The sequence below is a fragment of the Salmo salar genome, chromosome ssa06 (assembly GCF_905237065.1).
Source record: "Salmo salar chromosome ssa06, Ssal_v3.1, whole genome shotgun sequence".
Classification (NCBI taxonomy): domain Eukaryota; kingdom Metazoa; phylum Chordata; class Actinopteri; order Salmoniformes; family Salmonidae; genus Salmo; species Salmo salar.
In genome coordinates this window covers 29346491-29372591 of record NC_059447.1, presented here as the reverse complement: position 1 = coordinate 29372591, position 26101 = coordinate 29346491, and the positions used below count along the sequence as shown (strand labels likewise).

General features: G+C 45.9%; 1 protein-coding gene across 1 annotated transcript in view; it reads right to left on the bottom strand.

Annotated features, from left to right (window-relative positions):
• Nucleotides 1-26101, bottom strand: part of LOC106606860 (SH3 and multiple ankyrin repeat domains protein 1-like) — a 141265-nt gene that overhangs the window by 20488 nt on the left and 94676 nt on the right. The window contains 14 exon segments of the mRNA XM_045721291.1: nt 2983-3058; nt 3541-3654; nt 4153-4307; nt 4693-4865; nt 6743-6916; nt 7219-7281; nt 7615-7692; nt 7808-7924; nt 10123-10290; nt 10684-10782; nt 10784-10839; nt 11606-11714; nt 12662-12733; nt 20499-20702. Of these exon segments, the coding sequence (XP_045577247.1) occupies nt 2983-3058; nt 3541-3654; nt 4153-4307; nt 4693-4865; nt 6743-6916; nt 7219-7281; nt 7615-7692; nt 7808-7924; nt 10123-10290; nt 10684-10782; nt 10784-10839; nt 11606-11714; nt 12662-12733; nt 20499-20702 (1658 nt within the window).

The following is a 26101-nucleotide window of genomic DNA, read 5'->3' as shown; positions in this document are numbered from 1 at the left end:
AGAGCGCATGAATGAAAAGAGGAGAGCGAGGCAGGGAAACGGGAGGAAGGAGACGCATCAAGACAGACAGGAAGAAGAAGAGAGATTCAGCTGGGGATGAGCAGCAGAAGGAAGAGAGAATTAGAGCGAGAGAGATTCTCTTTAAAAAGGCACTCACATCATCTCTGTCAGTGCTTCGCTCGATGTATGTCGATGTTGTCTTCTGTCGCCTTTCCCTCCCTCCCTCCCTCTCTGCCTCCCTGTCTCTCGCTCAATCTCCCCCTCTCTCTCCCCCTACCTCTCTCTGGTGCCTTTCTGCCTTCACTGCCTATTGCTGTTCTTCTCCTCTCTCTCCTTCCCTCCCTCTCTTTTTGTTTCTCTCTCTGCATGTTAAGCTATACTGCTGTGAATTTAGTGTATGGCCGAGCGTGTGTGTGAGGGAGGGAGGGAGAGAGAGCGAGAGAGTGAGAGAGGAAGAAAGAGTACAAGGGGGAGGGGGCAAGAGATTGAATGTTGGCAGGTGTTTGGTCATGTTAGTGTGTGTGACTCATGTGTATGTGGTCATGTGTGTGTGGTCATGTGTGTGTGACTCATGTGTGTGTGACTCATGTGCGTGTGGTCATGTGTGTATGAGTGTATGTGTGCATGAGTGTTCACCCATAATGAAAGCACCTCTTGTGATGGAGGGCAATAATCCACTCTTCTCTAGAATGTGTGTGTGCTTCCTTGTCCCTATTTCACAGACCGCTGCCCCAGAACAGTTGTCATGTGTGTTACTAGGGGAATTCACTGCCATGGGCTCTGAGACACAGGGAGAGAGGGGGCACGACGGAGGGAGGATTATTTGGATGGAAGGAAGGAAGGAAGGAAGGAAGGAAGGAAGGAAGGAAGGAAGGAAGGAAGGAAGGAAGGAAGGAAGGAAGGAAGGAAGGAAGGAAGGAAGGAAGGAAGGAAGGAAGGAACAAGTAAATTAGTAAAGAAGGGAGGATAAGGACAAATAGGGAGAAAGGAGGAATGGATTGATAAAGATGGACACTAGGGGTGAACATGTATAGAGAGAGAACATCTCTCCTCTTCCTCTAATCCTTGTTAATGTAATCGCTGTGCCACAATATCAATTTAAGCCATTCATTTAGCTGACTGCCGTCTCGACCGAGCCTTGTTAAACTGTCACAGCTAGTCAGAGCAGTAAAAGCCTGCTTCATTAGACAGATCAGGAGGTGTACAAGATCTCTTACTGTCAATATAAAAACATCTTCCATCTAAAAGCGGATTGAAAGGTGATGAGGTGAAAGTGGGAGAGAAAGGGGGGTTGTTCATTCATGTCTATTTCCTCTCCTTCGTTCTCTCTCCCTTTTCTCTTCTTCGTCTAATTCTACATACTGTAGAATCTCTCCTTCTCTTCACCTCCTTTCTTGCTCTGTTCATCCCTCTCTCCCTCCAGAGTGCCCTTCACTGTCTGTTCTCCAGATGGAAACACCACAGGGGAGGGAGGGTGATGGAGAGAAAATTAAAAATTACAGGGGGTGAGTAAAATGGTGATGAATAAAAATAAAGGGAGCGATAGAGAGAGAGAGGTGGAAGGGGTGACAAAGCCAAATATAGAGGAGTGGAAAAAAGCAGGGGAATAGGTGAGATGGATCCACACTTGTGCTCTGATAAAAACAGACTTAGCAGTGAGTTAGCAGTGAGTTAGCAGTGTTAGCAGTGAGTTAGCAGTGAGTTAGCAGTGACTTAGCAGTGACTTAGCAGTGTTAGCAGTGAGTTAGCAGTGAGATAGCAGTGTTAGCAGTGAGTTAGCAGTGAGTTAGCTGTGAGTTAGCAGTGAGTTAGCAGTGTTAGCAGTGACTTAGCAGTGAGTTAGCAGTGAGTTAGCAGTGTTAGCAGTGAGTTAGCAGTGAGTTAGCCGCGTTAGCAGTGAGTTAGCAGTGTTAGCAGTGAGTTAGCAGTGAGTTAGCAGTGAGCAGCCAGCCAGCCACAGACTGACTAAACAACCTGGAGTTTTATATGGTATGAGTACATTTGTTTAAATATCCCTGATGTGGGTGTATAAACGTTTGTGTGAGTTTCCATGTAGGTGTCAGTCGCTTGGTAGAGCACGTAAGTCTAAATGAAATTATGCAAAATAATGAATGCTTTTGTTGTGTGCGCACTTGTGTTTGTGTGTGTTTGTGTTGTCTGTGATAGCGAGCGGGCAGGGAGAAGGATTATCTGTAAATAATACATGTGATTTATAATGTGTTTATTTCTTTATAAATAATTCTCTCTTCATACAGTCCAAGTCCAGGACCGTTAAATTGGTTTGCCTCATAACAGAGCCTCTCTGAGCCGTCACGCAAAAACATGACATTAAAGAGAAGGACATTACATCACTAGGTGTTAATGAGAGGAGTGTCCAAAGTATCAACGTAGCATTCTGGAAGTCAACAACAACAACAACGACAACATAATCAACAAGCACATCAGTAGAGGACACGTCGATGACAGTCTACAGAAGTTCAGATATCAGACCAGTACTGTATGTAACTTCAGATATCAGACCAGTACTGTATGTAACTTCAGATATCAGACCAGTACTGTATGTAACTTCAGATATCAGACCAGTACTGTATGTAACTTCAGATATCAGACCAGTACTGTATGTAACTTAAGATACTGTCCAACCCATAACTGTCCAACCCATAACCCAATCACAATCCATCGCACAGTAGATCACCCAATCACAATCCATCGCACAGTAGATCACCCAATCATAGTCTCTAGTGGATCACTTCCACACATACAACACAGGTGAGGTTAATATACAGTATATTACCCATAGTCCCAAACACAAGTTGACACAGTACTGTAGATCACTCTAGGAAAACGGCCATCTTACAGCTACCCAACTCACTCCAACATATCCCAAGCATATCCAGGGCAAGATCACTCAACTCACTGACTTCCAGGTAGACCTCTGAGTATGACACTGTGTAGAGAAAGACAAAGTCTCCCCATCCTTACCTGGGAGCGTCGAAGCTGTCGTAGGAGCCCACGGTGTAATGCCGGAACAGTCTCTTGGCTTTCTCACTGCGGCTCTCTAAAACACACGACCACAGTGTTATCAGCATGATGCCTGCCTGCCTGCCTGCCTGCCTGCCTGCCTGCCTGCCACACTGACCAACACTGTCACTACAGTCACACGCTGCTGTTAGACTACAGCCTGAACCTCGACGGTAAACGTCTCTCTATTGAGTCTCTACATACAGTCAAACCAGCTGTGTTTACCACTGCAGCCTAAGGCCTTAGTGGTGGGCAGACACCACTACTACGACTAGTGTAGGACCTTCCTTCCCTGTCAACCCACACCTTGCTTCTGCTGCTCTAATCATTCTGAGTCTAGAGTGGTATTTCCCCAGTGTTACAACCTAACTATAGACCTCCTGCTAAATGTGTTGTTTTTTATGCCTGTGTGTCTGTGTGTAGCAGCCAGCGCTGCCGTGTGTGGAAGTGTGTGTGTGTGTGTTTTTCTGAGAGAGAGGCACGCTGTGTGTGTCTGCAGGTGTGTGCTCAGGGCCTCACCTGAGCGGTTGTCCTGGCTACGGACTGCCACTTCCTCTACGCAGTCTGAGGGGAACCAGCCGGTCCGTCCCTTAACCGTGCCCTCCCAGAACCCTCCCTCGCCCACACTCAGCACTGCATGAGGGGACAAGAAAGAGCGTTGCGCATCAGAGCAATTACCTCACACAGTCAGTATACACAAAACAACATATAGGCACAAACAAGGACAAGGAAATAGCCACAACATGTAAACACACACAGAGGAATGTAAACACACAAACAGGCATGCAAACCTCTCTACGTACTCACCAAGACATACATACCTGGAAACACCTTAGACTCACTCACAGACACACACATATTCATACCTGCAGACATTGAAGACAAGGACATACAAGAACCTTACACTCTCATTAAGACAGGTAGACTACATCCACTAGACAGACTCATACATACACCACTCACATCAGCAGACAGAAACCTAGCCTGGGTATCAGCATGAACATTTCATCTCCTGGGCAAATGTATCAGGCTGGCACCCAGGCTAGAAAACACTTTGAATTCACATGAAAAAACACCCAGCCAGACAGTCACACAGCCATTCTCTGACACAGACACACTAAACACACACACCTTTGACTTTGTCTCCCTTGCTGATGCTAATCTCTCTGTCTCCCTGGGCGGAGTGGGAGCGCGTGGCCACAAACACACGTCCTGGGACGGCGCTGTAGAGACGCCTCCGCTGGCCCCCTGCTGCTGTAACCGTATTGCTGCTGACAGACCCCGCCCTGGCCAGAGGGGGGCAGCGTTCAGCATACAGCACATACATTACAGTACACAACCAACTCAGTGGCCTTGTGGTTAGTGTCTGCCTTCACGCTACAGAAACAATGGGCCGTTCTGGCTCGGACAAGGCTTACACTATACACAACCCTCATGCACAGTAGACCCAATCCTAACTTGAGGTCTGCATGGCTAATTTGGACTTTTGTGAAAACCATCTATTGATGGGAGATTTGTGTGCAAATTATTAATACAGATTTCAAGTTTGGATTGGGTGCCATGTTAGAGTCACAGCAGTGAGGGACAACTGACTCTGCTGTAGATGGAGAGAGAGCATGCTATAATGGAATTACACATCAACGGTTCTATCAGAACCATAGTCAGTCTTACCCTCCTGCTCCTCCTCCTGCTCCCCCTCCTTCTCCTTCCCCTCCGCTTCCTCCCTGCCTCCGACTCTGCCGACTCCTGTCCTCCTTTTCCCCTGCTCTCCCTCGGGACGGGGAGCGAGTCCGCGCCCCACGGGGACTACTGGAGCTCCGCATGGTACCTGAATGCTTATAGCCCTGAGAGAGCGAGAGAGAGAGACACAGAGAGAGACACAGAGAGAGAGACACAGAGAGAGCGAGAGAGAGACACAGAGAGAGAGCGAGAGACAGAAAGAGATGAAAGGGCAACACCGGTTCAGTGGTCTGTACTACAGTATATTGGTGATGTACTACAGTATATTGGTGATGTACTACAGTATATTGGTGTTGTACTATAGTATATTGGTGATGTACTACAGTATATTGGTGATGTACTACAGTATATTGGTAATGTACTACAGTATATTGGTGATGTACTACAGTATATTGGTGTTGTACTATAGTATATTGGTGATGTACTACAGTATATTGGTGATGTACTACAGTATATTGGTAATGTACTACAGTATATTGGTGATATACTACAGTATGTTGCTGTTTCCCTTCTGACTTCAAAATGGCCCAAGTCGCTCCCCTCCTCAAGAAACCAACTCTCGATTCATCTGACGTCAAAAGCATCCCTTCTTTCCTTTCTTTCCAAAACACTTGAGCATGCTGTTTCTGATCAACCCTCTCGTTATCTCTTTCAGGACGATCTTCTTGACCCTAACCAGTCAGGCTTCAAGACGGGTCACTCAACCCAGACTGCTCTTCTCTGTGTCACGGAGACTCTCTGCACTGCCAAAGCTGACTCTCTCTCCTCTGTTCTCATCCTCTTAGATCTATCCGCTGCCTTCGACATCAGATCCTCCTCTCCACCCTCTCAGGGCTGGGAGTCTCAGGCTCTGCACACTCTTGGATGCTCAAACCCTACACAGGTCGCTCCTACCAGGTGACATGGAGAGGATCTGTGTCTGCACCACGTACTCCCACTACTGGTGTCCCCCAGGGCACAGTTCTAGGCCCTCTCCTCTTCTCTCTATACAGCAAGTCACTCAGCTCTATCATATCCTCACATGGTCTCTCCTATCATTGCTATGCAGACGACACTCAACTACTTTCCTCCTTCCCCTTTCTGACACCCAGGTGGTGACACGCATCTCTGCGTGCCTGGCAGATATCTCAACTTGGATGTCGGCTCACCACCTCAAGCTTAACCTCGACAAGACGGAGCTGCTCTTCCTCCCGGGGAAAGCCTGTCCGCACTCCATCACGGTTGACAACTCCACAGTGTCACCCTCCCAGAGTGCAAAGAACCTTGACGTGACTCTGGACAACACCCTGTCGTTCTCTGCCAACATTAAAGCAGTGACTCGCTCCTGCAGGTTCATGCTCTACAACATTACGACCCGACCTTGCACAGGAAGAGGAGCAGGTTCTAATCCAGGCACTCTCCCGTCTGGACTACTGCAACTCTCAGTTGGCTGGGCTCCCCGCTTGTGCCATCAAACCACTGCAATTTATCCAGAATGCTGCAGCCTGCCTAGATTTCAACCTTCCCAAGGTCTCCCATGTCACCCTGCTCCTCCGTACACTCCATTGGCTTCCAGTCAAAGCTCGCATCCACTACAAGACCATGGTGCTTACCTACGGAGCAGCAAGAAAAACTGCCTCTCCCTACCTTCAGGCGATGCTCAAACCCTACACCCCAACCCGAGCACTCCGTTCTGCCACCTCAGGTCTCATGGAGCCCCTCCCCCTATTCTAGCTCTGACTACTGATAGCTACTTTATTGAGGAAAAATGTAAACGTATGTCTGTGATACAGTATGTGGTTGTCCCACCTAGCTATATTAAGATGAATGTACTAACTTTAAGTCACTCTGGATAAGAGCTTCTGCTAAATGACTAAAATGTAAATGTAAAAATACACTACAGTATATTGGTGATGTACTACATAGCTACATTACATGATACATGATGTGAAACAGTAGTTCTCCCAGACTAGGTGTCCAGGTGCTAGGTTCCTTCCTCTACCTGTACAGACACAATGTTGGAGCCTGGTGTATTTGGCAGTGCCATCCAGTCAGGCAGGTTCATACTGTTATCACTGTTGGCACGCAGGAAGGGGTGAGGCTGGGGCAGCGCCAGGGTGCGCGGCGCACTCTCTCGCCTCTGAGGGGCGTATTTGGGAGACTCCAAGAAAAGGAACTGAGAGAGTGTGAGAAGGAGAGAAGGAGAGAAGGAGAGAGAGAGAGAGAGAGAGAGAGAGAGAGAGAGAGAGAGAGAGAGAGAAACTAGACATAATTAGTTCACTTGCAGCACTCATTCAGATAGCAGGGACAGGAAGTATCCCAGTTTGATTGGCACACATACAAAATAATGTAATAAATATTGTGTGTACACACAACGTTGTTTTTAAAGAAACGTGAATGTAGACCCACTCTCACATACTGTCACATATGTTCATAGAGCATGAACTCCCAGACAGCCACAGGACAGAACGTACCTACATACGTGTCCCGATGGTTTTTGATAATCTCTCCAAGCTCAAAATGGCCGGACATGACAGCCACCTGAAACACACACGCTAGCCGAGTAAGGGACAGTTCTCACAGCATCCTCCACACACACACTCGCGCACACACACACACACACAGTATGCACATATTCCTTGTCTCAGCTGGCCTTTTGTAAGGAGGACAGAGTACGAGAACCCAGGTCAAGGGGTCAGGCAGAATTCTCCCACCTTGGACCCTCGTACACGTCACAGAACAATATCACTAAAACTGGTACATCTCATCCAATAGCATTTTCTGCTTCAGTAACTTCATCACACACAACCCCATCCAAGCAATGTACATACAAATACATCATTCCATTAGCCCAGCCATGTATTGTATAATCACCTGAAATGGGTTCTGCCCACTGTTATTCTTTGTGTCTTTATTGGCTCCCCTGTAAAGTAGAATTCGTGCACAGCTGTCCTGTATGGACAAAATACATGTCAATCAATTAGCAGCAAATAACTGTAATACTGGATTACAAAACTACAAAGTTATCTTTATGATGTTTGTTTATGACACTACTGGAGAGCACTACCTTGTTGTATAAAGCACAAATGTGCAAGGCAGTGTTTCCTGAGGCATTCTGGGAAGTGGAGTCTGCCCCGTAAAAAAGAAGGTGCTCCAGATGCTGGGCGTTGCCATTCTGACAGGCCTGGGATCAGAGCAGAGTGAGAACAGAGAGGGAGGGAGAGAGAGAGGTGGGGGGAGAGAGAGGTGGGGGGGACAGAGAGCGAGAAAGGTGGGGAGAGATAGAGAGATGGGGGGTAGAGAGAGATAGAAATAAAGAAAGAGAGAGAGAGGGTGGGGAGAGGGGGATGGCAGGCGATCAGAGGTACAGAAAAGAGAAATGAATGAAGAGGGAGATAGAGATCACGGAAATAAAGAGTGGAGAAAGAGAGAGGGGGGTTATACATTGTCAAAAAGAGAGAGAGAAACAGGAACAACACACACATCAGAAAACAGCAAGAATACACACTTACAGAGCCTCTCACACATAGATACGCACATAGATACGCACATAGATACGCACATAGATAGACAACGACAACAGCACAAATACACACAGACATAATGATGAAAAGATGGAAAGAATGTTGAAATGGAGGGGAAGTTAGTACAGTACCTGTGTGTCTCCAGGGTTCTATCTGCTGTCCTCTTCATACCTGAGTTATGGAGTGACAGGGAGATGAGAGACGGGCCTCATCATGGGTTAGAGGGTACAGGGGGGTGAGAGACGGGCCTCATCATGGGTTAGAGGGGTACAGGGGGGTGAGAGACGGGCCTCATCATGGGTTAGAGGGTACAGGGGGGTGAGAGACGGGCCTCATCATGGGTTAGAGAGTACAGGGAGATGAGAGATGGGCCTCATCATGGGTTAGAGGGGTAAAGGGGGTGAGTGACGGGCCTCATCATGGGTTAGAGGGTACAGGGGGGTGAGAGATGGGCCTCATCATGGGTTAGAGGGTACAGGGAGATGAGAGACGGGCCTCATCATGGGTTAGAGGGTACAGGGGGGTGAGAGATGGGCCTCATCATGGGTTAGAGGGTACAGGGAGATGAGAGACGGGCCTCATCATGGGTTAGAGGGTACAGGGGGGTGAGAGACGGGCCTCATCATGGGTTAGAGGGGTAAAGGGGGGTGAGTGATGGGCCTCATCATGGGTTAGAGGGGTAAAGGGGGGGTGAGTGATGGGCCTCATCATGGGTTAGAGGGGTACAGGGGGGTGAGTGATGGGCCTCATCATGGGTTAGAGGGGTACAGGGAGATGAGAGACGGGCCTCATTATGGGTTAGAGGGGTACAGGGGGTGAGAGATGGGCCTCATCATGGGTTAGAGGGTACAGGGGGGGTGAGAGACGGGCCTCATCATGGGTTAGAGGGTACAGGGGGTGAGAGACGGGCCTCATCATGGGTTAGAGGGTACAGGGAGATGAGAGATGGGCCTCATCATGGGTTAGAGGGGTACAGGGGGGTGAGAGACGGGCCTCATCATGGGTTAGAGGGGTAAAGGGGGGGTGAGTGACGGGCCTCATCATGGGTTAGAGGGGTACAGGGGGTGAGTGACGGGCCTCATCATGGGTTAGAGGGTACAGGGAGATGAAATACGGGCCTCATCATGGGTTAGAGGGTACAGGGGGTGAGGGACAGCCTCATCATGGGTTAGAGGGTACAGGGAGATGAGAGACGGGCCTCATCATGGGTTAGAGGGTACAGGGGGTGAGGGACAGCCTCATCATGGGTTAGAGGGTACAGGGGGTGAGAGACAGGCCTCATCATGGGTTAGAGGGTACAGGGGGGTGAGAGACAGGCCTCATCATGGGCTGGAGGGGTACAGGGGGGTGAGAGACGACCCTCATCATGGGTTAGAGGGGTAAAGGGGGTGAGTGACGGGCCTCATCATGGGTTAGAGGGTACAGGGAGATGAGAGACGGGCCTCATCATGGGTTAGAGGGGTGCAGGGGGGTGAGAGACGGGCCTCATCATGGGTTAGAGGGGTACAGGGGGTGAGAGACTGGCCTCGTCATGGGTTAGAGGGTACAGGGGGGTGAGAGACGGGCCTCATCATGGGTTAGAGGGGTACAGGGGGGTGAGAGATGGGCCTCATCATGGGTTAGAGGGGTACAGGGGGGTGAGTAGCAGGAGAGACACATCAGGGTAAGGGAGGTGAACCATGACATGAATGGATAACATAAATATAGAGATGACATTTACACACTGACATTAACACAAATACACACACACACAAACCTATATACACACAAACACAGTGAAACGCTAATGGACATAGACACTTGAACACAGACTAAACCAGACAAAAGCACACAAACACAGACTTACACCTCAACCTACCTGGTGTGTCTCATCCCAGCCGTTCTCGTCCCTGATGGCCAGCTTGGCGCGGTGGTGGAGCAGGGTCTCACAGCAGGAGGTGTCGCCCCCTGTCAGCACAGTGTGGTAGAGCGGAGTCAGCCCCCGCCGGTCCTTATAGTCCGGAGACGCACCCAGAGACAGCAAGGTCTATAGGGACACACCAGGTAGACACACATACATACACTCTTAGAAAGAAGGTGCTATCTACAACCTAAAAGGTTTCTTTGGCTGTTCCCATAGGAGAACCCTCTTAATAACCCTTTTTAGTTCCCTTTCCACAGAGGGTTCTACATGGAACCCAAAAGACTTCTACCTGGAAGCAAAAAGGGTTCTGCTATGGGGACAGCCGAAAAAACCTTTTTTGGAACCCTTTTTTCTAAGAGTGTATTAAAAGATTAGTTGAATATCACTATAAAATATGTGATATCATTATAAGAACATCATGACTGTATCTCAATACAAGACACTATGCACAGTGGGTCCATACATGCTCCTTTAATTCATAGATGTGAGTGTAAGGAGGTGTGTGTGTGTGTTTACCAGCAAGGCTGTGTGGCAGTGGCTGCGGACAGCCTTGTGTAGAGGTGTGAGTCCGTCCTTGGACCTGAAATCAAGATGAGCCCCTCCCAGCACCAGCCCCCCGTATGGCCTCCCCTCCCCCCGGCTCACACTGCACCGCCAACGTCAGGGGGGTTTCTACAGGGGAGAGACAGAGATGGAGCAATGGAGGGACGGAGGGGCTCATATATTTAATCAGACAGACAGGAGTGGGGCCATGGATTTATGACATGAACATCACAGCATCATGTCACTCTAGTCTACTGTAGTAGTACAGTATCTCCTATCTGATAGTGGCAGATGTAGAGCTCTCTGCTGCCCCCTGGTGTTGCCAGGTGGAAGTGCACCTCACACTCCCAGCGACAGCAGGCTCTGTTGTGTGAGAGGACTGTTGCAGCACACCCAAAACTGCCAACAGTAGCTGCCTGTTTCCCACCTCGTTATATTATCTGGCTCTTAAAGGAGACTCAAACTAACTGTCTACTTTGCTTATTATAATCCTCTTTAATAAAGTGTTAGATAGACAGAGCTTTGGGTAAGTGTGATTCAGAGTTGGAGAGAGTGTTGGGGGTTTTCAGGTCGAGGTTACAGAGGACAGCCATTAGCCATAGCTCCCACAGCTATCTTGGCTGTTAGCTAATTCAACTTGGATATGAACAGTTTGCTAGCTAGATGACAGGTTGTATGGCTGAAGGGTCTGGAAATGATCTCTAGGATGCTAAAAATACAGTGGCCATATGCCCCACAAATGTTATGGGTCACTAAGAAGGATTCCGTAGGGGGTCAAGGTATCAGGGACTACATAGACAGACAGACAGACGGACTAAATGGCTGATTGGTGCTAACTGACTGAGGAGAGGTCACAGGTCACCCTGGCAGCGGACAGCATCTGACAGCGTCTCACCTCCCGTGTCAGGGTCCTGGTAGTTGGGGTCAAGCCCTTTGTCCAAGAACTTGGCCATCTTGTCCACAGAGCCACTTTGGATGTAGTCCATGAACTTCTTCAGACTGGCCTATGAGAGGCATGAGGGGATAGAGAGAGAGATGAGGGGACTGCACTCCTACAAATAAAGCTGCTACCCAGAACCTAAAAGTGTTCTTTGGCTGTCCCCATAGGAGAACCCTTTGAAGAACCTTTTTCGGTTCAAGGGTTCTACCTGGAACCAAAAGGGTTCTACCTGGAACCAAGAAGGGTTCTCCTATAGGGAAAGCCGAAGAACCATTCGGAACACTTTTTTCTAAGAGTGTGCCAGCGCTGCATTCCAGAGAGCAGAGTGGACACATTAATACTGGAGTTGTCTGCCACACAAAGCACAGCACAGCTAACAGTGGAGGACACATTAATACTGGAGTTGTCTGCCACACAAAGCACAGCACAGCTAACAGTGGAGGACACATTAATACTGGAGTTGTCTGCCACACAAAGCACAGCACAGATAACAGTGGAGGACACATTAATACTGGAGTTGTCTGCCACACAAAGCACAGCACAGCTAACAGTGGAGGACACATTAATACTGGAGTTGTCTGCCACACAAAGCACAGCACAGCTAACAGTGGAGGACACATTAATACTGGAGTTGTCTGCCACACAAAGCACAGCACAGATAACAGTGGAGGACACATTAATACTGGAGTTGTCTGCCACACAAAGCACAGCACAGCTAACAGTGGAGGACACATTAATACTGGAGTTGTCTGCCACACAAAGCACAGCACAGCTAACAGTGGAGGACACATTAATACTGGAGTTGTCTGCCACACAAAGCACAGCACAGATAACAGTGGAGGACTGCCCCAAGGGCCTGTAACTGCAGACAGACAGTGTGCAGTCCCACTCACACACACACACACGCATAAGTATGCACACACATACACACTCCCGCCAACACATACACCTTCATACTGCACAACAACCCACAACTCACATTGTTCCACACCCTTTGAAACAGACCAGTACCTTAGTGTGCAGCTTAGCCAGCTGTTTCTCATCTAGATTGGTCTGTTTGTACACTCTGGTCTTGTAACGAAACTAGAGAGAGAGAGAGAGAGAGAGAGAGAGAGAGAGAGAGAGAGAGAGTTAATCCTGACTGGAAGGCCTTTTGTCCTCAATTCTCTCAGCTTTTGTCCTAGATCCACATGATGGAGCCTGCAGATGTATTGCAAAATGATGCTTTATCTAGTTTACCCATAACTTCCCTCTTCCTCCTCTCTCAACGAAAAAAGGAAAAAGAAAGAAACGGCACAGGTTTACACTACAGTTTCCAGCCACAGAGTGAGAGTAACCCACAGAGTAACCATACAGAGTAACCTTACAGAGTAACCATACAGAGTAACCTTACAGAGTAACCATACAGAGTAGCCCACAGAGTAACCATACAGAGTAACCTTACAGAGTAGCCCACAGAGTAACCCACAGAGTAACCCACAGAGTAACCATACAGAGTAACCTTACAGAGTAACCATACAGAGTAGCCCACAGAGTAACCCACAGAGTAACCCACAGAGTAACCATACAGAGTAACCTTACAGAGTAACCATACAGAGTAGCCCACAGAGTAACCATACAGAGTAACCTTACAGAGTAGCCCACAGAGTAACCCACAGAGTAACCCACAGAGTAACCATACAGAGTAACCTTACAGAGTAACCATACAGAGTAGCCCACAGAGTAACCATACAGAGTAACCTTACAGAGTAGCCCACAGAGTAACCCACAGAGTAACCCACAGAGTAACCATACAGAGTAACCTTACAGAGTAACCATACAGAGTAGCCCACAGAGTAACCATACAGAGTAACCTTACAGAGTAGCCCACAGAGTAACCCACAGAGTAACCCACAGAGTAACCCACAGAGTAACCATACAGAGTAACCTTACAGAGTAGCCCACAGAGTAACCCACAGAGTAACCCACAGAGTAACCCACAGAGTAACCCACAGAGTAACCCACAGAGTAACCTTACAGAGTAGCCCACAGAGTAACCCACAGAGTAACCTTACAGAGTAACCTTACAGAGTAACCCACAGAGTAACCATACAGAGTAACCCACAGAGTAACCCACAGAGTAGCCCACAGAGTAACCATACAGAGTAACCTTACAGAGTAGCCCACAGAGTAACCCACAGAGTAACCCACAGAGTAACCCACAGAGTAACCATACAGAGTAACCTTACAGAGTAGCCCACAGAGTAACCCACAGAGTAACCCACAGAGTAACCCACAGAGTAACCTTACAGAGTAACCTTACAGAGTAGCCCACAGAGTAACCCACAGAGTAACCTTACAGAGTAACCTTACAGAGTAACCCACAGAGTAACCCACAGAGTAACCCACAGAGTAACCCACAGAGTAACCATACAGAGTAACCTTACAGAGTAGCCCACAGAGTAACCCACAGAGTAACCCACAGAGTAACCCCGTAACCTTACAGAGTAACCTTACAGAGTAACCCACAGAATACCCAGAGTAACCATACAGAGTAACCCACAGAGTAACCCACAGAGTAACCATACAGAGTAACCATACAGAGTAACCTTACAGAGTAGCCCACAGAATAACCATACAGAGTAACCTTACAGAGTAGCCCACAGAGTAACCATACAGAGTAACCTTACAGAGTAGCCCACAGAATAACCATACAGAGTAACCTTACAGAGTAGCCCACAGAGTAACCATACAGAGTAACCTTACAGAGTAGCCCACAGAATAACCATACAGAGTAACCTTACAGAGTAGCCCACAGAGTAACCATACAGAGTAACCTTACAGAGTAGCCCACAGAGTAACCATACAGAGTAACCTTACAGAGTAGCCCACAGAATAACCATACAGAGTAACCTTACAGAGTAGCCCACAGAATAACCATACAGAGTAACCTTACAGAGTAGCCCACAGAATAACCATACAGAGTAACCTTACAGAGTAGCCCACAGAGTAACCATACAGAGTAACCTTACAGAGTAGCCCACAGAATAACCATACAGAGTAACCTTACAGAGTAGCCCACAGAGTAACCATACAGAGTAGCCCACAGAGTAACCATACAGAGTAACCTTACAGAGTAGCCCACAGAATAACCATACAGAGTAACCTTACAGAGTAGCCCACAGAGTAACCATACAGAGTAACCTTACAGAGTAGCCCACAGAATAACCATACAGAGTAACCTTACAGAGTAGCCCACAGAGTAACCATACAGAGTAACCTTACAGAGTAGCCCACAGAATAACCATACAGAGTAACCTTACAGAGTAGCCCACAGAGTAACCATACAGAGTAACCTTACAGAGTAGCCCACAGAATAACCATACAGAGTAACCTTACAGAGTAGCCCACAGAGTAACCATACAGAGTAACCTTACAGAGTAGCCCACAGAATAACCATACAGAGTAACCTTACAGAGTAGCCCACAGAATAACCATACAGAGTAACCTTACAGAGTAGCCCACAGAATAACCATACAGAGTAACCTTACAGAGTAGCCCACAGAATAACCATACAGAGTAACCTTACAGAGTAGCCCACAGAATAACCATACAGAGTAACCTTACATAGTAACCCACAGAATAACCATACAGAGTAACCTTACAGAGTAGCCCACAGAATAACCATACAGAGTAACCTTACAGAGTAGCCCACAGAATAACCATACAGAGTAACCTTACAGAGTAACCCACAGAATAACCATACATAGTAACCTTACAGAGTAACCCACAGAATAACCATACAGAGTAACCCACAGAGTAACCTTACAGAGTAGCCCACAGAATAACCATACAGAGTAACCTTACAGAGTAACCCACAGAATAACCATACATAGTAACCTTACAGAGTAACCCACAGAATAACCATACAGAGTAACCCACAGAGTAACCTTACAGAGTAGCCCACAGAATAACAATACAGAGTAACCTTACAGAGTAGCCCACAGAATAACCATACAGAGTAACGTTACAGAGTAACCCACAGAATAACCATACAGAGTAACCCACAGAGTAACCTTACAGAGTAGCCCACAGAATAACCATACAGAGTAACCATACAGAGTAACCCACAGAATAACCATACAGAGTAACCTTACAGAGTAGCCCACAGAATAACCATACAGAGTAACCATACAGAGTAACCCACAGAATAACCATACAGAGTAACCTTACAGAGTAGCCCACAGAATAACCATACAGAGTAACCCACAGAGTAACCTTACATAGTAACCCACAGAGTAACCATACAGAGTAACCATACAGAGTAACCCACAGAGTAGCCCACAGAGTAACCTTACAGAGTAACCATACAGAGTAACCCACAGAGTAACCATACATAGTAACCCACAGAATAACCATACAGAGTAACCTTACAGAGTAACCATACAGAGTAGCCCACAGAGTAACCATACAGAGTAGCCTTACAGAGTAACCCACAGAGTAACCTTACATAGTAACCTTACAGAGTAACCATACATAGTAACCCACAGAGTAACCATACAGAGTAGCCTTACAGAGTAACCCACAGAGTAACCTTACATAGTAACCTTACAGAGTAACCCACAGAGTAACCTTACATAGTAACCTTACAGAGTAACCCACAGAGTAACCATACAGAGTAACCCACAGAGTAACCATACAGAATAACCATACAGAGTAACCTTACAGAGTAACCATACATAGTAACCCACAGAGTAACCATACATAGTAACCCACAGAATAACCATACAGAGTAACCTTACAGAGTAACCTTACAGAGTAACCATACATAGTAACCTTACAGAGTAACCATACATAGTAACCCACAGAGTAACCATACATAGTAACCCACAGAGTAACCATACAGAGTAACCATACAGAGTAACCCACAAAGTAGCCCACAGAGTAACCTTACAGAGTAACCTTACAGAGTAACCCACAGAGTAACCATACATAGTAACCCACAGAATAACCATACAGAGTAACCTTACAGAGTAACCATACAGAGTAGCCCACAGAGTAGCCCACAGAGTAACCATACAGAGTAGCCTTACAGAGTAACCCACAGAGTAACCTTACATAGTAACCTTACAGAGTAACCATACATAGTAACCCACAGAGTAACCATACAGAGTAGCCTTACAGAGTAACCCACAGAGTAACCTTACATAGTAACCTTACAGAGTAACCCACAGAGTAACCTTACATAGTAACCTTACAGAGTAACCCACAGAGTAACCATACAGAGTAACCCACAGAGTAACCATACAGAATAACCATACAGAGTAACCTTACAGAGTAACCATACATAGTAACCTTACATAGTAACCTTACAGAGTAACCCACAGAGTAACCATACAGAGTAACCCACAGAGTAACCATACAGAATAACCATACAGAGTAACCATACAGAGTAACCCACAGAGTAACCCACAGAGTAACCATACATAGTAACCTTACAGAGTAACCATACATAGTAACCCACAGAATAACCATACAGAGTAACCTTACAGAGTAACCCACAGAGTAACCATACATAGTAACCTTACAGAGTAACCATACATATTAATCCACAGAGTAACCATACATAGTAACCCACAGAATAACAATACAGAGTAACCTTACAGAGTAGCCCACAGAGTAACCATACAGAGTAGCCCACAGAGTAACCCACAGAGTAACCATACAGAGTAGCCCACAGAGTAACCATACAGAATAACCATACAGAGTAACCTTACAGAGTAACCATACATAGTAACCCACAGAGTAACCATACATAGTAACCCACAGAATAACCATACAGAGTAACCTTACAGAGTAACCCACAGAGTAACCATACATAGTAACCTTACAGAGTAACCCACAGAGTAACCATACAGAGTAACCCACAGAGTAACCTTACAGAGTAACCCACAGAGTAACCTTACAGAGTAACCCACAGAGTAACCATACAGAGTAACCTTACAGAGTAACCCACAGAGTAACCATACAGAATAACCCACAGAGTAACCATACAGAGTAACCCACAGAGTAACCATACATAGTAACCCACAGAGTAACCCACAGAATAACCATACAGAATAACCCACAGAGTAACCATACAGAGTAGCCCACAGAGTAACCATACAGAATAACCCACAGAGTAACCTTACAGAGTAACCCACAGAGTAACCCACAGAGTAACCATACAGAGTAGCCCACAGAGTAACCATACAGAATAACCCACAGAGTAACCATACAGAGTAGCCCACAGAGTAACCATACAGAGTAGCCCACAGAGTAACCATACAGAATAACCCACAGAGTAACCTTACAGAGTAGCCCACAGAGTAACCTTACAGAGTAGCCCACAGAGTAACCATACAGAGTAACCCACAGAGTAACCTTACAGAGTAGCCCACAGAGTAACCATACAGAGTAACCCACAGAGTAACCTTACAGAGTAGCCCACAGAGTAACCGTACAGAGTAGCCCACAGAGTAACCATACAGAATAACCCACAGAGTAACCTTACAGAGTAACCCACAGAGTAACCATACAGAGTAACCCACAGAGTAACCTTACAGAGTAACCATACAGAGTAACCTTACAGAGTAACCCACAGAGTAACCATACAGAATAACCCACAGAGTAACCATACAGAGTAACCCACAGAGTAACCATACATAGTAACCCACAGAGTAACCCACAGAATAACCATACAGAATAACCCACAGAGTAACCATACAGAGTAGCCCACAGAGTAACCATACAGAATAACCCACAGAGTAACCTTACAGAGTAACCCACAGAGTAACCCACAGAGTAACCATACAGAGTAGCCCACAGAGTAACCATACAGAATAACCCAAAGAGTAACCATACAGAGTAGCCCACAGAGTAACCATACAGAGTAGCCCACAGAGTAACCATACAGAATAACCCACAGAGTAACCTTACAGAGTAGCCCACAGAGTAACCTTACAGAGTAGCCCACAGAGTAACCATACAGAGTAACCCACAGAGTAACCTTACAGAGTAGCCCACAGAGTAACCATACAGAGTAACCCACAGAGTAACCTTACAGAGTAGCCCACAGAGTAACCGTACAGAGTAACCTTACAGAGTAACCCACAGAGTAACCTTACAGAGTAACCCACAGAGTGAGAGTCGCCCACAGAGTAACCTTACAGAGTAGCCCACAGAGTAACCTTACAGAGTAACCCACAGAGTAACCTTACAGAGTATCCCACAGAGTGAGAGTAGCCCACAGAGTGAGAGTAGCCCACAGAGTAACCTTACACAGTAACCCACAGAGTAACCTTACAGTGTAACCCACAGAGTAACCTTACAATGTAACCCACAGAGTAACCTTACAAAGTAACCCACAGAGTGAGAGTAGCCCACAGAGTAACCTTACAGAGTAACCCACAGAGTAACCTTACAGTGTAACCCACAGAGTAAACTTACAGAGTAACCCACAGAGTAACCATACAGAGTAACCCACAGAGTGAGAGTAGCCCACAGAGTAACCCACAGAGTGAGAGTAGCCCACAGAGTAACCTTACAGTGTAACCCACAGAGTGAGAGTAACCCACAGAGTAACCCACAGAGTGAGAGTAGCCCACAGAGTAACCTTACATAGTAACCCACAGAGTGAGAGTAACCCACGGAGTAACCCACAGAGTGAGAGTAACCCACAGAGTAACCTTACATAGTAACCCACAGAGTGAGAGTAACCCACAGAGTAACCTTACATAGTAACCCACAGAGTGAGAGTAACCCACAGAGTAACCCACAGAGTGAGAGTAACCCACAGAGTAACCTTACATAGTAACCCACAGAGTGAGAGTAACCCACAGAGTAACCTTACATAGTAACCCACAGAGTAACCCACAGAGTAACCTTACATAGTAACCCACAGAGTAACCCACAGAGTGAGAGTAGCCCACAGAGTAACCTTACATTGTAACCCAGAGTGAGTGTAGCCCACAGAGTAACCCACAGAGTGAGAGTAACCCACAGAGTAACCCACAGAGTGAGAGTAACCCACAGAGTAACCTTACATAGTAACCCACAGAGTGAGAGTAACCCACAGAGTAACCTTACATAGTAACCCACAGAGTAACCCACAGAGTAACCTTACATAGTAACCCACAGAGTAACCCACAGAGTGAGAGTAGCCCACAGAGTAACCTTACATTGTAACCCAGAGTGAGTGTAGCCCACAGAGTAACCCACAGAGTGAGAGTAGCTCACAGAGTAACCTTACATAGTAACCCACAGAGTGAGAGTAGCCCACAGAGTAACCTTACAGTGTCACCCACAGAGTAACCTTACAGAGTAACCCACAGAGTAACCTTACATAGTAACCCACAGAGTAACCTTACAGAGTAACCCACAGAGTGAGAGTAGCCCACAGAGTAACCTTACAGTGTAACCCACAGAGTAACCTTACAGTGTAACCCACAGAGTAACCTTACATAGTAACCCACAGAGTGAGAGTAGCTCACAGAGTAACCTTACATAGTAACCCACAGAGTGAGAGTAACCCACAGAGTAACCCACAGAGTAACCCACAGAGTGAGAGTAACCCACAGAGTAACCTTACAGAGTAACCCACAGAGTGAGAGTAACCTTACAGAGTAACCCACAGAGTGAGAGTAACCTTACAGAGTAACCCACAGAGTGAGAGTAACCTTACAGAGTAACCGTACATCCAGGCTGTATATACATTTATATTAAAAATGTTAGTCATTTTGCAGACGCTCTTATCCAGAGCGACTTACAGTAGTGAATGCATACATTTCATACATTTTTTTTTCTCCGTACTGGTCCCCTGTGTACATACCTCCAGATATGGTACCCCCTTCTCAAAGGATTGTGGGTACTCTCTCAGCATCTTCTCCTCCTCCAGGAACTTGGCGTCATGGCCTTCGGTGGCTGGTTGGAACAAACCGTAGTTCAACACGTCCCGCAACGAATCGGTCAGAGAACACAGCACCTGCTGCTTGGCCTTCCAAACGGTCGCATCCGGGTTGAACCGCAAACACTTCTGCAGAGGAGACGGGGAGAGAGAGGGAGGGAGAGGGAGGGAGGGAGGGAGAGAGAGAGGGAGAGAGAGGGAGAAGGAGAGAGGGTTCAATGGTGGTGCTTATAGAGAAGAGATGGAGAGAGGGGGTAGTTGGGGTTTAGATGAAAACACTAAAGAAGAAAAGAGAGGAAAAGGAAAGCATTGAACTATAAAGTAGAAAAGTGTCAGCAACTTAACAGTCTGGACTGAGGGAAGGGTCCTGGTGCAGTATTAGTGTGTCTGTCAGAAGTGGAGAACCGCTCTTCGCTGCAGTACTGCTGTAATTACCATTCTGAACCACTAGGGAGAGACATTGTGAGTCCACCACAGGGACCAGTGATGTGTATGGTTTTATTTACATTTACGTCATTTAGCAGACGCTCAGAGCGGCTTACAAATTGGTGCATTCACCTTATACAGTAAGGAGATATGAATGGCTGATTGTACTGTCTCCTCTGACCAGTGAGCTCCTGTATGGTGAGATGAATAGAATGTTTGACTGTGCTGTATCATATGGGCACAGTTAGCATTGGAGAGAGAAGGTCCTTAATATGTTTCTGTAGATCATGAATCAAACAGTCTTCCTCTCTTTCTGTCTCGCTCTGGTGTGAGTCTGGGCTGAGGCTGAGGTAGAGCATTCCCCTGACCTTGAAGCAGCTGTGTGATTGGTCCTTCTGGAGAGCAGCTGGATCTCTTGCTGCTTCTGCATGCATGGATGTATCCTCCACGGTTCAATACATCTCACTAACGTGTTTAACTCTCTCTTTCTGTCTTAATCTCTCCCTCACTGGCTGTCTCACACACTCTCTCTGTGTGTGTGTGTGTGTGTGTGTGTGTGTGTGTGTGTGTGTGTGTGTGTGTGTGTGTGTGTGTGTGTGTGTGTGTGTGTGTGTGTGTGTGTGTGTGTGTGTGTGTGTGTGTGTGTGTGTGTGAGGGAGAGGGAGAGAGTGAGCATGGAATACTGTACAGAGGTGTAACATGTCTCTCTCCCTCTCTTTTATTCAGTCTGGGTTTGTGCACAGCCAACCAAATCACTATGGCAACCAGTTCATTAGTGGAGCAAGCTCCTTGTTGCCATAGAGACATCCCTGTGTTCCCTTGGAGATGGGGAACTATGGGATAAAGTGAGAGAGTGCCCGTGCCTGTGTGTGTGTGTGTTTTTACAGTGAGTTGGAGAACGAGAGAGGTGGAGTCAGGGGGAGGAAAGGGTTTATGTATGAGAGAGGGAGAGAGAGGGAGAGAGGGAGGGATATAGAGAGGGAGGGAGGGAGTGAGAGAGAAAGAGAGATGAGAAAGAGAGACATTGAAAGGGAGAGTAAAAGAGAGAGGATGAGTAGGTATGTCAGCATGCAATAGATCGTTTCTTCCACACATGCTGACATACTGCACCAACATGTACATTCAATCACACACTACAATTAACACTCAGTCCCATCAAACAACACACACGCAAACAGAATGCAAGCTAGGGAAGCTAAATATAACCTGAGATCATTGAGGAGGAGGACAAAGTTTATCAATACAGCATAATGCATGAAGAATATTCCCATAATCACCATCATTATTGTTTCAATTATTATGATACTGTATAATTACTGTAATTCTGCTTTACATTTTATAAATGTTTTATTAACCCATCCACCACCCTCTTCAGAGGACATGTCTTTCCTACTTCATATACATAGATTTTACATAAAGATTTGACATATACATTTTAATTCTGCAGTTAATCTTAGGGGCATTAGCACATTTGTTTAAGACAGGAGAGGTTCTGCTCAACACCAAAGCAGGTGGGAGAAGAGGAACGGGTGGACCACTGAACAAGCAACCTGATTGGTCCATATAGCTACTGATTGGTTGATATGACTCATTGAACTCTCTCCTGAGCCCTCCACTCCAGACTCCAACTCTTTACGGACTTCTAACAGACAGCAAGACATCTCTGCTTCTGAGTCTGACTGCTTCTGACTTACTGTTATTGATTCAGTATTATAGACTAACAACTAGCTGTTGGTTGAGGCAGCTTACAGGCCAATAAGTGACAATAAGTGACAACAGTCCATATTGACTGTCACTTCTCTCTTTTACACTCATATTGCAGTCAGGGCCGTAGCTACATATGAAGACACCGAGGTCCGGATCTTTGCAATTTTTCAGAATTTGAAATATATATATTTTGGGAACTCAGTCGTGGTCTCAACTTACTGTTGAGAATTAGAATAGTAGAATACACAAGACATTTCAAAACGTGGTTGTTCATCAGCAGTTTCCCTTCCTGTCCCACACTCACAGTCACTCAATTAGTTCATATCTGTTAACATTTTTTAGATTGATAAATGAATCTACTTAGTCTAGCCAGCCATCTAAAGTAATCATGGTTGAATTACCAACCGGGCACGCAGGGCACTTTCCCAGGGGCCCTGACCTCCAAAGGGACCCCATTGATTTTGTAAGTCACTCTCACTCAGATACCATATTAACATGGTATAAGTCATGGCAAATGTGTAGAACTGCAGGAAATTACTACAACAAAAAATCTGCAAATCTGTTTACCTTTTGCTAATAAAGTACTTTTTCTGCTAACAGATCCCTCTGTATGTTTTTAATCCCGGTGCTGAGTTAATGGGGCGTCAGCGTAGCCTAGTGGTTAGAGCGTTGGACTAGTAACCGAAAGGTTGCAAGTTCAAATCGCCAAGGTACAAATATGTCGTTCTGCCCCTGAACAATGCAGTTAACCCACATGACTAGGCTGTCATTGAAAATAAGAATTTGTTCTTAATCTGACTTGTATAGTTAAATAAAGATAACATTTGAGTTAATGAGGCTAACTGTATTGCTAATAGGCTATATGTTTGTTAATGAGGCTAACTGTATTGCTAATAGGCTATATGTTTGTAGATGAGTTAATGAGGCTAACTGTATTGCTGATAGGCTATATGTTTGTAGACGAGTCAATGAGGCTACTGTTTGGTTTTTTTTTTTTTAATGAGCTAACTGTATTGCTAATAGGCTATATGTTTGTAGATGAGTTAATGAGGCTAACTGTATTGCTAATAGGCTATATGTTTGTAGATGGACTGAGGTGAATGAAGCTAGAGCAACTTGTTTTTGCAGTTCTCCAAATTGCAATTTAGAGTTTTTAAATCGTACAGATACGTAGTAAATGAGCTTCAACTTTCTTAAAATATTTTGGAAGGAGTGGGATTTCACCCCCACCCCTCTCTCTCTCTCTCTCTCTCTCTCTCTCTCTCACTCACTCACTCTATTGATCTATTATATCTCTGTCCATGTTACTCTTTCTCCATCTTCCTGTATCTGTGCTGACATTCGTTATCTCTGCAGAATATAGTATGGGCCTCCCTCTCCTTCCTTCCTTCCTTCCTTCCTTCCTTCCTTCCTTCCTTCCTTCCTTCCTTCCTTCCTTCCTTCCTTCCTTCCTTCCTTCCTTCCTTCCTTCCTTCCTTCCTTCCTTCCTTCCTTCCTTCCTTCCTTCCTTCCTTCTCTCTCTCTCCTACCCTCTGGCCCTTTTCTGCAGGGCGAGTGCAGGTGGATTAGCAGCCTTTAATGAGAACTATGGGGAAATAACCACCCTCTCTCTCCCACTCTGTTTAAGTCAATTTCTCTCTCCCTTTCTCCTTCGGCCTCTATCTCTCTCACTACCTCTTTCCCATCTATTTTCTATGTTCCCCCTCTCTAGCTACCTCACAGTCACGCAGTCCTCCTTTCCACATTCCTTTCAGCCCCGTTTCCCTCCCTCCCTCCATCCCCTGTCCTCTCCACTCCTCTCTTCACCCTCTTATCTTAGCCCCTCTTCACCTCTGGCTGAGAACTGAGAAGGCCCTTACAAGGCTTACAGTTGTTGGTCTACTCTAAATGCATGTCAATGGGATGGTATGTTACTATGTTTATACAGCAGGTAAGATGACTGTGTATAGATGTACTATATACTGTATGTGTACCATTCCAGTGTTTAATTGCTATATTGTAATTACTTCGCCACCATGGCCTATTTATTGCCTTAACTCCCTTAACTTACCTCATTTGCACTCACTGTATATAGACTTTTTGTTTTCTTTTGTTCTACTGTATTATTGACTGTATGTTTTGTTTATTCCATGTGTAAGTCTGTGTTGTTGTATGTGTCGAATTGCTATGCTTGATCTTGGCCAGGTCGCAGTTGTAAATGAGAACTTGTTCTCAACTAGCCTACCTGGTTAAATAAAGGTGAAATAAATAAATAAAATCAAAAATATATATCAGGGAATATGTGGGCACTTCTTAGCCAGTTGTGGAAATCCTCAATTCATAACATTTGTGTTTATAAGCTGCTGCCCGTCTCTCCATGATCTCATTACAATACAATTAACCAGCAATTAGAGTTTATTGAGGGCGAATTAGCTGACATGTAGAACAGGCCTAATACACTGGGATTATACAACCATATTACCCCACTGCACAGGAGAGAAGGAGATAGGACAGAGGAGAGAAGAGAGAGAGAGAAGGGAAAAAGTGAGGTAGGGAGGGTGAAGGGACGGTGTGAAAGACAAAAGGAGGGAAGGACAATATGAGATGGAGGTGAGGTCAGGAGAGAGGAGAAATAGAAGACAGGATATTGTCCTACTCCTCAGAAACATCTAGAAGTCATGTGGTGTTACTGACCATAATGTGGTAGCACTAACTGTAGTATTGGTTATCTTTGATCATGTCAAAATACATGTTCCTTCCATAAGACACAGAGAAAGGATCTTGGGTAAGCAATTCCCCAGCATGCTTCTCACTGTTCGCACACACGGCGGAGCGAGGGAACAAGTAACAGCAGGAGATCCACAGAATACAGTTACACTCAGTATACACAGTAATACACAGTACTACACAGTAATACACACTCACATAGTCATCATAACACATTCAAATCAGCACACAGACACATACAGTGCATTCTGAAAGTATTCCGACCCCTTCCCTTTTCCACATTTTGTTATGTTACAGCCTTATTCTACAATGGATTAAATAAAACAAAACAGAAATACCTTATTTATATAAGTATTCAGACCCTTTGCTATGAGACTCAACATTTTCCATTTATCATCCTTGAGATGTTTCTACAACTTAATTGGAGTCCACCTGTGGTAAATTCAATTGATTGGACATGATTTGGAAATGCACACGCCTGTCTATACAAGGTCCCACAGTTGACAGTGCATGTCAGAGCAAAAACCAAGCCATGAGGTCGAAGGAATTGTCCGTAGAGCTCCGAGACAGGATTGTGTCGAAGCAAAGATCTGAGGAAGGGTACCAAAAAATGTGTGCAGCATTGAAGGTCTTCAAGAACATAGTGACCTCCATCATTCTTAAATGGAAGAAGTTTGGAACCACCAAGA